The sequence below is a fragment of the Malaclemys terrapin genome, chromosome 3 (assembly GCF_027887155.1).
Source record: "Malaclemys terrapin pileata isolate rMalTer1 chromosome 3, rMalTer1.hap1, whole genome shotgun sequence".
Lineage (NCBI taxonomy): Eukaryota > Metazoa > Chordata > Testudines > Emydidae > Malaclemys > Malaclemys terrapin.
Window position 1 is genome coordinate 101,516,401 of NC_071507.1, and position 19,320 is coordinate 101,535,720.

The window sequence follows — 19,320 nt, forward strand, 5'->3', positions numbered from 1 at the left end:
CGTGCTGCCTTCAGCATGGCAAAGAACAAGGTCATTCTATGACATCATAATAGAAGAGTATGTCACTACAGAGATTACAGCTCACCTAAAAAAGGAGAAGCTGGATGCCCACACTCAGGTTTTGCTTTATTCCAATCCTTTTAATTCATAAACCACATAAAAAAATTAGGATCCTTAATGATGCAGTGATTCAGTCAACTGGAAGATGATTGCCTATATTTTTAAAAGCAGTAAGACACATTTTGTTATTACAAATGTGACACAGCCTTTTTTCTTTTGTGACAGAATATTTAGCAGATGCATTAAATAATGTTCAAGAAGATTTTATTTTGTAGTAGTAATGTTCACTTGCAAGTTAATTTTGTATTAAGGGGCTAGCAGAAGTTTAGTATTTGTTCAAATAGCTGGGAGTGATCCAGACTAAGCCAAGTAGTAGGTTCATTAATAAATAAGGATATATGTATAATGGCATATCAGCTAACAGCCTGTATGACAAACCCAGCAAGTTATAAGTTTGCATATATTTAGACACAGCCACCTTTCTATTTTAAAGTTCTGCTGTACCAAACCCAATATGGAAGATAACTGCAAGCATTTTGGGAAGCCACAAATGTTTGATCCGTTTCATATATACAAGTATAAACTAAACATAAAACTTCATGCCATATTCCTAATAGTGTCCTTATGATCTTTCGTGTCTTACAAAGATCTGGAGATACAAGGAAAGAAGAGAGCAGTGTATATTAGTACTTACCCCTAATTTCTCAAATTTCTGAGGGAAGCAAAACCATTTTCAAGTGCTCTTGAATAGGTGCTTAGAAGAGCTGGTCAGTGCCAGCTTAAAGCTGTATACTGGAAAGTCAGGGATCCAAAGAACAACAGAGCAAAGGGGTGGGGGGGGACATGAAGTATTTCTTGGGGAATACTTCAGGGAATACCTGAAAAATTCCTAGGTAGCCTAAATGTATTTTTATAGCAAATTGCAAACTTGATTATACAAAATGAAAAATATGCCCTAAAAAACCCCCGAAACTATTCATGTACAATGTCAGAATCTAAGGAATCTAAACTTGGGAATTAGTTAAGTTATGTTAAACTAAAACATGATAGTAGCAAGGAGAGCTGTGGAGGATGGAAATTCCATTTTGAGGATTATTAATTTTGTTTTCATTATAATTGGGAAAAGCCTGCAAGTTAAAAATTCTCTACAGAAGATTGACAAAAGAAATCATTGGATAATCAAAAAAAACCCTTCAATTTTATAATATACAATACAAAATACAATTTTCAAAACAAAGTACTGTAGTTTCAAAGTGAAATATCAAAAGGTTTCATTTTGAAACTGTCAGAATGTCACTGTTTTCCTTCAAGGTAAAATTTCAGTGAAATTGACATGAGTTTGCTAAGCATCACAGTTTTGATTGAACTGCATTTTTCAAGGGGAAAATGGTTTGGAAGAAAACTTTGAGAGAACCAACAACAGTACCATGTCTTAACACAACACAAATCTGATTTCATATCAATCTCTCCACACTGAGCACAGCATTAGGCAAAAACAGTAGATTGCTGGAGTGTACCTGTAAAGAGGTCCAACCCCGGCCCCTCCTCCATTTATGGCGGGAGGGGAACAAAACAAAACACAGACTTGCAGGTATAAGGGTTTGCACGTAATCTCATAGAAGTGAAGGCAAGGTTTGCCACTTAGCAGTATGAGACTCTTGGCAAGTTTTTTTTATTGTAGCAGACATTATGAAAAGAATACCAAGGCATATACAGTAACTTGATTACAACAATTAGCAGTGACATTGTTAACAATGGAGGACCAAAGTAATTTTATAACCTTTTGCTCTATTCCATTAGCTCTCCTCAATTTCATTGTTTCCAACCAACATCTTTTTAACCTCTATTCCACCCACTGTTCTCTCCCTTTTAAAAACACTCGACTTTTCCATTGTCTTTGTTCCTGCTCTGGCCTGCTCTTGTTATCCTTACCTTTCATTTATTTTTACTCTATAGAGGTGGTAAACCAAGAGAGAAAGGAAATAATACAGTAATAAAGCAGCAATGGGAAGAACAGGCCTGCTTCACCTTCCTGGAGGCAACTAGAGCACAGAAACATTCCCAAACTGGCTTATAGAGTATTACTAACATTCTCATGGCATAATGCAAGGCATATCAGGACACTGACTGTGGCAAATCAAATATCAGAATAGCTAAAGAAATTGTGATTACTCTTTAGGAATGGACAAAATAAATTAAGATTTTTCTTGCTTGATCTGGCACAGAGTTTTGGCAGCAAAGCCTAGCTACAAGCAGAATACCCTTTTTCATGACTTCCCACCTCTGCTTCAGCAACTGAACAGAATATCCAACTGCAGAGGATTATGGTTTGTGTACTTTAGCAGCTAGATCATAGTACTCTTTTAGAACATGTGGCAATATTTCTAATAAACTCATGTTCATTAACCCACAAAATTACACTTTACTCTAAATATTAAGCTTTGCACGTTACTCACCTGTTCCATGCATCTGACTCATCTCTATATGCAAGTTTCTCAAATTCCCTCTTTAAACACTTTCAGGAAACATGGGTGCTAGGTGGTCAACTTTTACTTGCACAGTTCAAGTGCTTGCAATAATCCAAGTTGCCAGTTATTAGCAACCAAATAATTAACCATTATGACACATACATCCTGCCGTATCCTATGATATACATGAAAACTAGTATAGCTAAAAGTCAAATGAAAGCATGAACAAAGATGTTTTTGTCATACAGGACTTCTACAAAATTTCCCCCCTCCTCAGATATCATAATTAGGTGAGCTAATTTCTACAGATTTGGTTAATATAGACCATGGGAAGAGATTTGAGAGAAAAGGAAACTGATTTTAGGTTTGAATTTCAATAGTTCAATCTCACAAGCAGCAATAGATGTTATAACCAAAGCACTCTGAAAAGTTTCTATAAACAGAGGATTCACACTGCTTTCTGCTCATCTTCATTTAGTGTTCATAAGGACAACAGAAAGGGAAATGTATGTACTGCTGTGTCAGTTCACACAGTTCACACAGGGATCAACAGAAATTTAAACAATTACATCAGACCCATAGAGGAGAGAAAGTTTGTGTTGAACTTAAAGAAACTTCCAAAAGCAATAAAACAACCTGACAAAAACTTAGTTTTTCTTAAGGAAAAAAAAAAAAAAAAAAAAAAAAAAAAAACTATAAAAAAAAATATTTTTTTCTTTAAGCCTCACAGGCACCAGTCCTAAAGTGCTCAGGATTTAGCCAACTGGGATGAGATTAAATTAACAGTAATTTAAATTCTCTCCTCTTATATCCTGGGCACCAGTCCAGAATTCTTCCAAAAATAGTACCAGATATCCTAGAAATAGGTTATGATTCTACCAGAATCTCCCACCCGCAAGCAGCATACACAGAGACTTTTACATTGAGCTGACCATGGCAAGACGGCATGAAAGGATGTTCATGTTGTGGTCCTGTGGAACTACAAAGATTAGGTACTTCCCTTTTCTGCTCATAAAGGGGCAACTCTTGCTCACCTTTCTGAGGTGTATAGGCCCACTGCCATCAACAGAATGAAGGATATCAAAGCCAATGCTAGAGTCAGAACTAAGATGTTTACGGTGTCTGATTAGGATGAACCACTGCCCATCTCCAAGAGGTTCCTGCCTAGGTCATGGATGATTTAGACCCCATACAGCACCAATGTTTGCATTTATAGTTTAGCTCCCTCACAGTGCAATGCTAAGGCTGCAGAGTTTAGGTCCCAGAAAGTCAGGAAGTGCAACAGAATTTTTATTGTGTCACATGTATGTAGCATACTCTACTCCTTTTTATCTGGGTGTGTATAGTTTTGACTTATTACTGTTTGAATATTTTATAGCAAACACTGTATGCAAGACTGTTCAATACAGCCAAGTTAATTTCATGAGGAAATTATGATGTTAAAGTTGCTAACTTTGATTTTAAATGTACAACCTAAATCTTGCATTAAATATCTTTAATTATTTCGCCCGCCAAATGAAATGGAACGCACAACCATGTGAATTTAGACAACCCTTACATTTAAAACAGTTTTCTAAACATCTCTCTGAAAATACGATTTTCCAATACTCTTCACAATAGTATTCAAACAGAAATAGATACCTTAGACAGTTGGACAGGGCTTGGGGGAAAATACTGCATATTCTTGATATACTGAACTGTGCTAAGGTCAAAGCATGGTTTCCAAATGAACCTGCATTTAAATACCATTATAAAGGGAGGGAAAGTTATTTTATGCACATTCAGATAGGTAAATCTAATCAAGAAACAGCACCGAGGGCTCTTGAATCATAATAGTTAAATTTTCTCAATATATACAAAACCTGTTGCATAGAAGATACATATTTTTCTGTAATTTAAGTATCCTAACATGCTCCCAGTGTAATTCAGTTTATAAATAACTGCCATGTTATGTTCATGACAGAAAAATACAGTAATACTACTGTAAATTTTAATTTGTAACCAAAAATTGTTTCAGCTGTTTTCCCATCTTTTTAAATGTAATTACTGGATCTGGTTATAGAAAAATTCAAATACCATGTTATGAACTTCTGTCCATGACGGGACAAGGTTAAGAGAGTCATTGTCTTCCCAAGATCCTAGCACAAAGAACAATGCAAAGAACTTTCCACAATATGAAAGTCATCTGTTCCACTACGACAGCTTGAGCCCTTGAACGTTCTGTCTCAGATTGAGCAGTTCTTTTTCTTGCCTTGTTTTTTCCAACTTGAAGGCTAATTTGTTGGCTTTCTTCTCCATTCTCCGTTCCTGCAAACATGAAGGACTTACACATTAAAAACCTATTTTTGAGATTTGCAGAGAAGTATATAATTCACTCCCCAACACCTTCACAATCCAAAGGAGATATCTGAATAACTTTCCGAGACATGCTAAATAAGGCCTGGTTTACACATAAACTTAGGTTGACTTAGCAACATCGCTCATGGGTATGAAAAATTCATACCCAAGAGATATAGTTAAGACAATCTATGCCCCAGTGCAGTCACCACTATGTTGATGGAAGTAAGCGTCTATACTTCAGTGAAATAGCTGCAGTGCTGCAACAGTACCGTTGTAGCACCTGTAGCATAGGGTGCCCCACGTATCTTACTCCCGGGGGCATTCTGTGCCAAAAAATTGTTAAAAATTCTCCAAATTTTATTTGTCAAAAGAACACTACATAATCATGCCAGTTTCAATTATTTTGGTAATTTATTTTAAAATACCAGTCACCAAGTATGTTTGTAACAATTCAGACACACAGAAAATCTCCCCCAGGAGTAGAGTTAGAAACCCTGTGACAACCCCGTTCCTATTTCTCTGCACCCCCACCCATACACCCAAACCCCCTCCTCCCCAGAACCCAACCGTGGGGCACCCCAGCCCAGATACCCGCACCCCATCCCTAGCCCAGATACCCAACTCTCCTTCCCCCTAGAGCCCAGCTGTGGGGCCCCCCTTCCAGGGATCCAGACGGGAGAGAAAGCCTGATGCTCGGTCTCAGGCTTGCAGAGTTTCCGGCGTGCCGCCCTCTCCTTCCGTCAGGGAATGCTGGGAACTGTAGCTGCCAGGAACCCTTTAGCTCCCTCACCCTCCCCCCAGCAGAGTCTTCGGTGTACAAGCTATGCTCTGCTGAATCCAGTGGTCCCTGGTGGCAGCTATCAGCACTGCAGCCCATTTCTGTGAGGGGAAAGGAAAATCTGCGTGTGCACTAATTTCTACAAAATTCTGCATTGCGCAGTGGCGCAGAATTCCCCCAGGAGTAATATCTAAGTTTTAGAGACATGCTGCTTCACATTCTCTTTTCCCAGGTTGAAGCATGTTAGACTTTTATATAACAAAAAAGACTCCAGTTTCAGCTACCTCTTCTGTTTTTTCCTTTGCCAGTGGCTAGCATGATCCAGCTTTTAAAGGTCAGAATAAATGAAACCAGAGTGATGGTGGTGGTGGTGGCGGCAGTACCAGAAAAGATTGAAAGTAGGAAGTGAATTTACTTTCTGTAGTCACAGCCCGGGGGGGAGGGGGAGGGGACAAAATAAAACAAAAACAAAACCAGACCAAAGACAGAGAGGGAGAAACTAAGAGCAGACAGAAGAGGGAAAACTAAGTAGAGAGAAAAGGCTATTGAAAGAAATTGAGAATCTTTGCAGAATGATTACCAAGAAAACGTTTTCCTACTTTTGGGGAAAAATAATAATCGAACTTTCCAGTGAATGGTATTTTCCAGAAAGATACAGAAATCAACCCTTGAAGACCAGTGAATTTTTCCCAATAATTCCCAGAAACAAAATAAATTGTTTTTAAAAAACAGAATAACGAGGAACAGAGCAACAGATTTTCCCCGAGAGGTTGTCTTAAAATATTAAAGACTAGATTTTACCTTTCGTTCTTCCTTTATAGCTTGTTTTCTAGCTTTTCGATTCTCTCTGCTCTCATTTTTGGAACGTGGCTGTGTGGATACTCTTGGCAGATCACTTTGATCAATCATTTGCATGCGTTCAGTCTGCTTAGCCGTAAGACCTCTCTGAGGCAAGATATCCAGTGGGATTCCACTCTTGTGAGAAATTTTGATTGGTTTGGACTAAAATACAGACAAATGTGCCAATGAATTAGTTGTCTTTAACCCTCCATCCTCCACCTGCTTTTCTTCCAAGGTTTATGGATCACCCTTCTTATCAGCAATAACATAGAACCACCAATAATGCTACAAATTTTCCAATAGTGAACACACAACCAAATTCTGCCCTCAAATAGATGCACGATTTCCCATCAAACTCAACAAGAACTACACGTACATATCTGTGGCAGAAGTTGGCCTTAAAAGTTATATTTAACATTACTTTCCCTCCCTCCTTTTATTTAAGTTTTACTTAAAGGTAACTAGTAAGGAAAAAAATAGGGTTGTATTCTCTTTGCTTCTTTATGAGGAGGTCTGCTTTATTTTTTGAACTTTAGAAATATCAAGATGCATTTTAAATTTTGCTGGGGAAGTCGTTGGAGGACAAAAGAACTGTGGTGAGAGTTCTCAGTCCTAAAAGGGACAGTAGAGATCCACCTCCAAAAGAACTGATTTCTCGCAAATATGCACAGGTTGTACGCTCTTGATATTTGTGAGATAATCTTACTAATTCTGCAGGAAAAACAGGTTATGCAAATTTTGAATTTTCTTCCTTTCTTGCCCCCTTTCCCACCTTTAAAAAAGCCACCTACTAAATGTTTTAAAAATCATGAAGCAGCAAAACAGAACACAACATTCCTACCTCCACACCCCATTTGCAGGTCAACTCAAAGACAAATACAGCCAACAGGAAAGTAACTGTCTTTGTCTTGACTCTACAAGCCATGCTGCTGCTTAGACTTCTGTAAACTTCATATAATATAGAAAATAAGCCTAATGATTTTACCTTTGTTGGCTCCTCAATAAGTTTTGGATGATTATACAAGTTTGAGTATGTACCTAAGGCAAGAAAGAAAACAAAGATAATGAAGGGTTGTACACTGAAAAATACAACCCCAATTTGCATAGCAATTTTTTTAAAAGTTATATATTAAATTTGAAAGGCTCATGGCAATTAGTTATGTTTTAGTGCATTTAATACACCCCTGGCCAAATTTCTTTAATGAGAATGTATGCTGTTATGTGCCAGTCAAAAGCGCAGAGAAATGCAGAAGCTATTTTAACTAGAAACCTGGCTACCAATAACAAGACATTCTACCATCTGCTTTACTATCCCTGGAAAAAGTAAGAGCCTCACATACTTACTCAAAATGGATTCACAATCCCACTTCTCTTTGGGTTCCTCAATAACTAAAGTTACGATTTCTTCTTCTTCTTCTTTCTCACCCTTCTCATTAAGGGGAGAATCTAAATCCTTTCTTGGTTCAAGAGCATCAGGTTTCACACAGCTTTTAGAGAAGGTAAGAGAAGAGGGTGGGAGTCAGGGAAAGGAAAAAATAAGAATTTCACTATAACTTCCTAACACTGAAAAAAAGAATGAAGGCTTACCCTTTCCCTCCACCCCTTTTATTTAAATCTGTGACTACATAACCCCCTCCCTGCAAAAGACAGAAAAAAAACATTCCTACCTGTGTTAAAAACAAAAACAAACCACTTAGTAATGTGACATGGGAATTTCTTTTCCTTTCCCCTATCCTCTCTCTCCACAAATCTCCAAAATAACCAGACTATTTAAATATCTGCACTGTCAGAGGTAGATTGCGAAGAAAGCTGCCTCTACTTTCAAGAATATTTGGCGCACCTGAATGCAGGAAGGAGGAAACATCAGTGAACCGAATGGCTGGCTGTTGTCCCCCCTCCACATCTGAATGCAAAGGATTGGGTCATAAGTGTTCAATTAGGTATACATGATCAATCAGGTATACAATCATGATACACAAATCATTCCACTATGTACATAACAGGTTCTGCTCTTGGTTCTGTACACAACAACAGATGGAGATACTCTGCTGCAGGGTCAGTTACAACAGAAAGATGCATGGTAGAGGAAACCTCAGTCCAAATCAGTAACTTCCTTGCAAATCAGAAGGGCTAAGAAGGCCTCTGAACATTAGCTGTAGTTAAGTGAGATACAATTTTCAGTAAGACTGCAAGCATCAAAAAACCCACTCCATATCACTTTGGTGCATCACCACTCAATTCAATAGAAATCCACTGCTAAATAAAAATATGAATATTTTACAAACACTAAACTAATTACATCCTACAAACAAAAATACGGTCTCCATCAAAGTAAATTAAAACTCAGATTTTATCTTAATAAGTGAGATAACATGTCACTAGAGTGAGTAACGTGTAATTAGTGTTAGTTCTGATTCACATAAGTAGCTCTAAAAGTGATTCTACACACTCCTTAGCTTTCTCTTTGTAGTAGTCATTCAGGATTTCTTGCAACCGAGTGCTGTCGGTGTGAATAAAGCCTTCTAATTCCACATTATCCAACGCTCCGATCTCATCGTCATCAAACTGTTCAAAGAACTAAAAAGGAAAAAAAACAAAGCTAAACGAATGATGAATATTTGCATCTAGATTGCATGTGTGAGACAAATGCAATGTTGTTCAACAGCTTCTCTGGATATTAAAAATTCATTTTCACACTATTTATAACAAAAAGTTTTGCAGGGCAGAGACTGTCGGTTCTGTGTTCTTACAGTGCCTAGCACAATGAGGTCCTGCTCCAGGACTAGGTCTCCTTAGCATTATGGTAACAATAATGATAATTTCTTTCCATTCACTTCCATTTCTTTCTCCCCTCATAGAAGTCTTTGAAACAAGTCTACAAAACAAATACAGTAGTAGTAGCAGCAGTGAAGGGTAGGCCTGCAGCAGGCTCTCTCCTTTACCTCCAATTGACATAAGCATACCAATAGTAAATTAATTATCTTTCAATGTTACATAGTCAAATTACTCATTTCTCTTTGGGACACTGGGATAATTAAGTAAATTAATTAGACTGCCACTGCCTACTGGAAAAGTTAGACTTCATGCATCCACCACACTTCATACAATTAGATCAAAGCACTTTTAAAACATCTTATAAATCCATCTCACAGGACTAAAATACCACCCCCACTTTACAGATGGAAATGTGATTTGACAAATTATATATCCTTTACTGCTTGAGATTCAACATCGCCCCATAGCAATGGAAATTATTATAATTGTTGGAGGCAAGAAAAGAGGAAATCCATAGTTAGGATTACATCCCTGCGGCCTTTTAATGTGAATGAGATAATACAACCATGCATTGGATGAGAACCATTTAAAACCCATACTCAAACTCATTTCTTGTAATGCAAAAGGGTCTATGCGCATGGATCAGCTTAGCAGTGGTTTTCAAACTGGGGTATGCAAGAAAAATCCTGTAATGGCGGACAACACATTTTATTTAGTAAGAATTGGCAATCTAATCAATGTTTAATCGCCTTAAAATTAAAACCGCAGCTGCATTGGTGTACATTTCCTTTCTGTATGTGACTGAGAATCAGACGTTTTCAAACCGTAGAGGGTGCCCCCTAAGGGGGTGCGGAGGAACGTTGACGTGGGGGGCTGTTTTCAAACTTTTTGTAATCCCTGCCATGAGTTACAATTTTTGGTTGTCTCCCCCCACACCCTGACAGGCTGGTTGGCCCACTGAGGTGAGTTGGAGAGCAGAGGTGGCGCTCCCTCCCTGAGCCCAGGCATGCAGGGCTGGCCCAAGACACCTGACGTAGCCACTTGCCCCCTGAACATTCCTCTGCATCCCCCTGGATGTCCCCCCCCAGTTTGAAAAATCAGGGGTGATGGGGGATTGTCATGTGACCCTGCATGCCCCCCGCCCCCAAATCACCTCCACCTATCTCAGGTGGCGATGTACAGTAGACTATCTTATCTGGAAAGGGGTACGCAGCCTAAAAAATTTGAAAGCCACTGGCTTACAGGATTTGGGATGGGGGAGAGCAGGATGGGGTAAAAAGCACAGAGAAACAGGTTTAAAATATCCTCTCTCTCATACACTTGGGGCTTCTTAACATTTTTATCAGTGAGCTACCTCACCTTCTCAAATCTCTCATCTAGCAGGGTCAGCTGTTCATTCCTTCTCATTACGGACGAAGTTATGGAGTATTCTGTGAAACGACTCTTGGTTTCTTCTTGCATGAAAAGAAACTCTTTCATCTCTCCACTAACTCCCTCATCATCCGACAAAGGACCCTCTGAATCATAATCTTCATCACTACTGTTGTTGTCCTTTCCATCATCCATATCCTCCCACTCATCTTCATCCTCAGTATCAGAGCTCCTGAGTAGAATATATCTGTAGATCAGCCACTTAAGAAATGGGTATAGCCTGTCAGAGTCTACCCTGTGTTATTTTATCACCTCAAACTTATGCCAAGTTAAATTAAAAAAAGATTCTTCTCATGCAGATACAAGAAGTTGAAATGTTTAGTAGTAAAAGTGCTGCCCAAAGTTAAAATCAGGGTGTACCAATAAATATGTGATTAGGGTGAATAGCCAGAAATGCTTTCACACTTGGTTGTTCCCTTGGTGTTCCAAATGCAGCATGTCTGGTTATACATCAGGAAACGGGACCAGAAAAGAAAGAGAAAGCAAAAGAATACTGGAATATTAATATGAGTAAAACTATGCATGTGCTTATGAAAGAAGTGGTACCAGTAGCTAATGCTAGAAATACCCATGAAACCTCACTTCATAGTAACAAGATGTTTCTCAAGGTCTTGTAAACACACTACAATGACCACCTGTAATATTATTGCCTATAATACTGGAAGTGTTTTGAGATTGCGTTAGATTTGGAAACACAGTTTAGATCTCATAATCCTGTTTACTAAGTAAATTCCATATATTTGTGAATTTAGTGTTGTTTCAAACAGATAAAAAACAAAAAACAAAAAAAGAACTAGGGACAATATTGCATTATTTGTTATGACATTAAAGAGTTCTGCAAAGCTTCATATACCGACAGTCTTCTCCTTTCCAGACCCCTTTCCCTGGCTCACTGGCCTTTAGGACAAAGTCATCTTCGAGAAGATTATCTGGATTATTGAAGTCAAAGTCATCATCAAGAGCTGCGACAATATCAGGGTCAAAATCCAAACGGGGTCCTATAATGGAAAAGAATGCTTTAAAATTGGCATTGCATCCCCAAGCCACTTCCCAGAAACAAAGGTTCCCAACTATAAATGCTAATTTGTACTAAGTGGAGCTATTTGCGGAGCTCAAATAACCCCTTTTTGGGAAGGAGGGGAAGAATTTTAAAGAATTCATTAGAAGCACAGGACAAGGTTGCTGAGTTGAATCTGACAGTGTATAATGTTTCAATTAAAAACTATAACTCTGCTCATTAGAAGTCAGACAGATGTGTGGTCCAATAGTCTGAACACATGATAACATGTGACTTTTCTCACCAATTATACATGATTTATTCTGATTTGGATGACTGCTTCTCCTATGTTTGGAGTACATACATCCTCCATTGCAGTATTTTTTTATATATACATAAAAAAAATGTACATACACACACACACACCCTTTCTAAATTACACACACACAGACCACAAAACTAATCCTCTATTTCAGTTTGTTGCACAGTTGTCATTAAAACTCACCTTTCTGGCCAGAAGGAACTATGGATTTTAAACCCCAATCAGAGAATGTGTGATAGATGCTATACCAGAATGGCACACACAGGTATATTATGCAAGCACACTGTGCATCTTTGTAACACTGAACACTTAAATCATCCTACAGTTTAAGACTACAACACTGGGATGCTGAATGGAATTTACTTTTCTTTCAAGGAAGACAAACTTTGAGAATGAAGCCCCAGTTCTATACTGGGATGCATGTAGATGAACTTTTGCATCAGTGGGACTCTACAGGGGCACAAAGATATACTTGCACATAACCCAATAAAGGAATGGGGCATTAAAGGACTGACAAAATTCCTTTAAAAAAAAAAAAAACACTCTGAAGAATTTCCCCCCCCCCCTTCCTCCTTTCCCAACTAGGGTTTCCTGCACAATACAACAAACCCAAGGATTAGAACCAGTTACTATATAATGCCAAAGAAAGGCACCGATTCAATTACTGAGGAAAATAAATCTTGAGTCACTTTTTGGTTCTCCTCAATTATGGAGACGTACCTGAAGCAAAACAATAATATCAATAGATGAACAACCTTAATGTTTAACAAAAATATAATTTCACCTAGGTCACCAAGAGGACCATTAGCTTCACAAAAGAAGAACAGGTAAAGAGTTGTATGGTACCTGAAACAGGAGCAGCTTTATTTAACAGTCCCACATCCTCTTCAAACTCTGAGGCAAACACTGAGGAAGGCAACTTAATAGTGGGAGACTTTAAACAAAAAAGGAAACAAAACAGTTATTTATTTTAAGTAGTCTTAAAGATGCAAGAGTGATCATATGTTTTGAGTACTCTGACAGAGACAAATCTTTGAAAATTACTGCTTACTTACCTGGAGAAAACAGGATTTTAACTGAGTTTCTTAGTGGACTTGAGAAGAACTCTGTAGCTCAAAATCTTGTCTTTTTCACCAAAAGAAGTTGGTCCTATAAAAGTTATTACCTCCCTCATCTTGTTTCTTTACTGGACTAAGTAATGGAAGTTAGCCAATGAAGGATTTTTGCCCTTAGTATGCATATTCCCCCAGTACAAAGATTGTTTGAAAGCTTTCAAGATGTGACTGAGGAAATGGTTGTGCAGGAAATAACCAGAAGCAACTTTCTATTTCCTTAATAGCATAAGCATTACTAAAGACCATTTTAAGATTTCCCTTCTAAAGCCCTTTCTATGTGCAAGACTTTAAACTTAAAAACAGTGCTTCCAAAGTAATGACTTTTATGGAACTTTTTATAACGTGGTCAAAATATACTTAGTTTTAAAAACATTTGTCAAGGCTGCTTCCCCACTCTGAACTTTAGGGTACAAATGTGGGGGCCTGCATGAAAACTTCTAAGCTTAACTACCAGCTTAGATCTGGTCCGCTGCCACCATTCCCAAAGCTTATTCCCTTCCCTGGGAAGCCTTGAGAAACTCTTCACCAATTCCCTGGTGAATATAGATCCAAACCCCTTGGATCTAAAAACAAGGAGAAATTAACCATCCCCCCTTCTTCCGCCCACCAACTCCTGGTGGATCAAGATCCAACCCCCTTGGATCTAAAAACAAGGAAAAAAATCAATCAGGTTCTTAAAAAGAAGGCTTTTAATTAAAGAAAAAGGTAAAAATCCTCTCTGTAAAATCAGGATGGAAAAATAACTTTACAGGGTAATCAAACTTAAAGAGCTCAGAGGACACCCCTCTAGCCTTAGGTTCAAAGTACAGCAAACAGAGATAAACGCTCTAGTAAAAGGTACATTTACAAGTTGAGAAAACAAAGATAAACTAACACGCCTTGCCTGGCTGTTTACTTACAAGTTTGAAATATGAGAGACTTGTTCAGAAAGATTTGGAGAACCTGGATTGATGTCTGGTCCCTCTCAGTCCCAAGAGCGAACAACCCCCAAAACAAAGAGCACAAACAAAAGCCTTCCCCCCACCAAGATTTGAAAGTATCTTGTCCCCTTATTGGTCCTTTGGGTCAGATGCCAGCCAGGTTACCTGAGCTTCTTAACCCTTTACAGGGAAAAGGATTTTGGAGTCTCTGTCCAGGAGGGATTTTAGCTGTCCTGTGTACAGTACTATGTTACCCTTCCCTTTATAGTTATGACAACATATGTGCCAGTTTTCATCAAAATTGAAAAACTCTGTAGAGCCACACTTCCCCAGGCCCTTAAAATAAGCTATCGTTGATTCAGTTTGTACACTTTTCTTGCACACTCCACTGTGTGTGAGGGTTACCTAATAGCTTTCCAAACCACTAACAGTGTTCTGGCACACTACTGAAGGTCAAAACTTCACTGTACTCAACATTGGAAGCATTCACCTGTATTTTCCCCAGATTCTGTTTCATTACTTTTTTAACCAATATTTGATATAGTTTCTAGTTTATTACTACTTATTTAAGATTTCTTCACAATCCATTACCACAACATCTGAGTGTTTTATAATAATTATAAACAAATGCAAAAGTAGTGAGAGCAACTCGCATGGTTTTTTTCATACAACTATTATGGGATCCCATCCCTTTTGGGTCACACAAGAACCCTCACTGTCATGATGAAAATCATTTAAGGGCTTTGCAGCTTCTAAATAACGAATGGATCATTAATTGCCAATATAATACTTTTGCCTATGATCAAATAGGAAATTTGGTATGCCAAAGTGCCTGGGAAAAACGGAATCCTTCATAAGTAGCTTATAACCACATGAACGTTTTTTGAACAAGGTTATTAAATTTAAACATGTAGCGGGATTTACAGGATGTTAAACTCGGCAAGATACAATACAAGAATGGTCAACAGTGCAGCAAATACCATACTTACTGGAATTTGTTGACTTTCTTCCTCTCTCTCTCCTTCCCCTCTCACTATAATCCTGCTCTGTTGACCAGACACATCAGATGGGATTAGCTCTGAGGGACCAGAGGCTTCTTTTAGATGCTGCAAGTAGTCGTAGTCATCATCAAAGAACACTCCATATTTCCTCTGCTCTTCTCTCCTCTGTTCCTCATCTCCCTTGAGATTGTAAAAAAGATTAGGATTAATAAATTAGATCAGATTCAAATTCATTAGCAAGAATGTCGATCTCAAATACATAACCTGGGAATCCTCATCTTGAAAAACAAGGACACCTTGCAGAAAAAACAAAAAAACAAAAACAAAGCCCCCAAATAGATAAAAGACAGAAATGAAAACAACCTTAGTCTGAAGGATTGGGAAGGAATATTTTTTTTTTTTTAAAAAACACACAAGATCAGTTTTGTAGTATAACTAAACTTTTGTTTTAAAAACCAATCCAACCAGGGCCGGCTCCAGGCACCAGCCGACCAAGCACGTGCTTGGGGCAGCACCTTAGAAGGGGTGGCCAATGTTGGGGTGGCAGGGGGGCGCTCACAGTGGGGTGGCGCTCGAGTGTTTTTTTGTTTTGTTTCGGCCGGGCAGGGTGCGGTGCGGCCTGGCACTGGGGGGGGGAGGGAGGGGTGTGTGTTACGGTGGGGCGGTGCTCTTCTTTTTTGCCTGGGGCGGCAAAAAAGTTAGAGCCAGCTCTGAATCCAACACACACTTAACAAGGTGTTCAGCCCATGAGCAAAACATTTACTTACAAAACTTTTGCAAATCTCTGTGTGTACAGAAGCTATACGAATACACATTCACTGCACAGAGATTTATTATGACTGTTCACTACACAGAGACAGCATGGATTAATTTTGAGGCTGGGAGCCTTGATCTCCTAAATTCCAGGGTTTATCAACGGTACATTGTCCCTGGACCTCGCTGGTGGGTTCTGCACCCCCGCCTCGCATCCACCATAACCACCTCTGGCTTGGGAAAATTCTCTCACTAGGAAGTGTTTAGTAAAATGCTGAGGATTTGTCTGTATAGGAGTGTAAAAAATTATAAAGTTTTGAGTGTGTTCTCAAAAACACAAACATCCAGCCTCTTACATTGTGGTAGATTTCAGTCCAATTTTCTAACTAAAACCTATTCCCAATCCATCTCCCTTTTTCTCAAGTTATGACTCTGAATAGTAAAATCTTATAATCATTTTACTCTCCTGCAATATTAATTTCTAATCCAAGCTTCCATGGTCGAAGTGAGCATTTACCTTCTGTGAAGGCAACAGAACTCTCTGAGGTGCAGTATCGTCAGCTGCCAAAGGGTCCCTCTGACTTCTGTGTACCAGGTGAAACGTTACAGCTTTTTTTTTCTCTATGAAGGGTTTCTTCCTTCTGTGAGGCTGCAAAAGAAAAGTTATGTTCTGGTTATAAAATATATATATATATATATATATAAAAAACTTTTCTAAGGAACCCCTTTCCTCCCCAACACATATATACACACACACACACATTCTTTGCTATAAAATTTCAGAAAATGTTACATACTCTTGAACAGCTGGGCTTAAAAAGCAAACCAAAATTAGATGTGTTCTTGCCACATGCACTGCATCATCTAAAAGAAATACACTTCACATGTTCTAAGTGTCAACTGCAGATATATATGTGTTCTGTAGAATTATACATTAAACATGAATTACGGACTGATTACAGTACATGATTTTCAGCTGTGCTCTCAGGTGTTCTTAAGTAACTGCACTCTGAACATCAGGGCATGTGTGACAGAAAGTTCAAACTGGGAAACAGGGAAATGGACAGGTGGAAATTCCTCAGGACAGGCAAATGTAGCTTCCCATATATAGATATAGACTGTTGTCTAAATTATATCTATATATTTCTAGCCCAGTTACTTATAATGAAATTGTCAACTGAACCACTGCCACATACAATAAACCATCTCAGCCTCCTGAATTCCTCAGCAATCTGAAGCACTATCCTGTTGGAAATATATTCTACAACTCTCTATACAGCTGTGTATATATATAAATAAATTTTTCCAATCCGTTCTACTATTGGGAACTCGGACAGGTTAAAAAATTATAAGAGAACATTTTCATCGTGTAAGTTACAGAATAAGCCTAACCTTCCCCTCCTTGCTTTGTAATTTTAAAATGTAAATCAGATAATGTAACATGTTATGTAGCATTTGGGATACATTCGTGTAAGAAGGTATCAGCTGCCAGGGTACGCTTTTAATATTGTTTGCATTTTGGAATCTTATGTCTGGAATTATCACAAAATGAGATGCAAGACTGTAAGTAAGCAGACATATATGCCACTACTGCTAATTGTGAATTTCCAGGAGAATGGTGGTACAAATGCAATGTTTAAAATCCAGGTCCCCATTCCTACAGCCCAGTATCTTGTGGATTAAACTATTAAGTGTGCCTCTGAAGCCCATTCTGTGGAGAGGGCAGAATTCCACTTATAATTATGGTCTGTACAGGACCAGGAAATGATTTCAGACCTATGCGCCATCCTATATGCCAATATCAGTGGCAGGTTTGCACAGAGATGGAGGGTAGAGTATTGCGTGTATGTAATAAACATACCGCTTAGTTAATATCTGTTCAGTATTTTATCACACTGGAAAGTTATGCCTCCTTTTAGGGCTACCTCTATTTCTACGCTTGGTTTCTCTTCATCACCAATCTTTCCTCTTTTCTGGGTCTCTCCACCTCCTCTCTCCTTGTGACTTATCACTGTTGCCAACTCTCCTGACTTTATCACAAGGCTTGAGATATTGGTGTTTTTCTTAAAGACAGGCACTCTCCCACAGCCAAAGGATTATCTGAGAATCTCAGTTGTCATTAGAAAATCCTCTGAACTTCTAGTCCTCATAGATATAGAAAAACACCTGAACTTCTGAAGCAAATATAAGCCAGGTGCTTCAAAACAAGAATGTAATTGAAAGATCCCCATACCATTTTAAAAAAAAGTTTGATGATTGAGGCCTGCTTGATGATTTCTGAATACTTGGGGATAGCTTGTACATATACTCCTTCTTCCACCCTGTGTCTGTCTTGGCTACTTGAACTGTGAGCTCTTAAGGGCAGGGCCAGTCTGCTACTCTGTGTTTGTACAGCGTCTAGCACAATGCAAGCCCGGTGGTGATGGGTCTTAGGCACGATTTAACAAACGACAACTAATCAAAGACACCGGCCTTCCTCAGCAGCGCCTTCTAATTCCCAGCAAAGGCCAACCCCCACCCCAACATTAGGGCGTAAAGTGGCCACAGTCATCATTAGGCTCCAGAGTTAATGTCGCTGAGCTGAGGTGCGGGGCGCTCCGCCCTCCCTGCGGCCCCATGGGGGGGGTGTTTTCTCACAGCGCCCGGGGGCAAAGCGCGGGGGGGGGGGAGAGAGAGCGAGTGACAACAGCGCGCGCCCCCCTCCCGTGAGGAAGGTTTCATACTCTCTCCCCTCCTTCCTCCGCGGCCGTTACTCACCATGGCTCGGAAGCGGGTGCAGCGGCGCGCGCTCTGCAGTCGTGGGGGACCACGCTACGGGAAATCCCGAGTCTGGCTCACTCCCACGTGAGTCGGCCCGGCCCGGAACTGGGAACTGCCGCCATCTTGGGATAAACCAGCTCCTGTCCGTTGGCGGGGGGGATCGACAGCTCCAAACCAACGCAGTGGCAGTAAATGAGCCTTCTGCCGCAGAGTCAAGAACTGCCAGGGGTGACGGAAGCCCTCTCGCGGAAGGCAGGGGGAAAGAGACACAGGCGCTAACACGACCCCCACCGTTGCGGGAATGGTTTTGCCCGCCGGCGTGTGGAAGTGGCGGAGAGAGTGGATTGGAGGAACCCAAAGAGGACAGTGGGCATGCGCACTGAGTGAGCCGCAGCTGGGCAGGGACACAAGCGGCTGGGGGAGGGGAGGGAGCTGCACGCGGGACAGGTTCCCAGCCCGGGGAGGCGCGAGCATGCCCCCGTCGCCGTGTCTCAGACACAGGCAGATACCAATGAACGTTGCTTGGCGCGGATTTTCCCCTTGCAGCGCATGCGCAGAGTGGGCGCCCCGGCGGCGCAATGGACCCGACAGGCGCCGTGTTTCGGCCCCTCCGCCTGTCTCGCCCCCGGCTGGGCCAGGCTGTTGTGGGGTCGGCGCGACGTGTCCCGTTTTCTCATCTCCCCCAGCAACACACGCCAGGGGGCATCAGCGGGTGTAACCCTGCCCCACCCACACAACACTGGCAGCGTCCGCACGTGCG

At 40.0% G+C, this 19,320-nt stretch overlaps 1 protein-coding gene across 1 annotated transcript; it reads right to left on the bottom strand.

The window, feature by feature from the left end:
- Window positions 1-1,716: 1,716 nt before the first annotated feature.
- Window positions 1,717-18,885, bottom strand: LTV1 (LTV1 ribosome biogenesis factor). Its single transcript, XM_054024329.1, has 11 exons — window positions 18,558-18,885; window positions 16,318-16,449; window positions 15,036-15,227; window positions 12,858-12,945; window positions 11,546-11,690; window positions 10,621-10,864; window positions 8,936-9,063; window positions 7,831-7,973; window positions 7,472-7,524; window positions 6,448-6,648; window positions 1,717-4,835 (listed from the first exon to the last, which is right to left on the bottom strand). The coding sequence occupies exons 1-11, from the start codon at window positions 18,558-18,560 to the stop codon at window positions 4,722-4,724; spliced, it is 1,443 nt and encodes a 480-aa protein (XP_053880304.1). The 5' UTR covers window positions 18,561-18,885; the 3' UTR covers window positions 1,717-4,721.
- Between the last annotated feature and the right edge of the window lie 435 nt (window positions 18,886-19,320).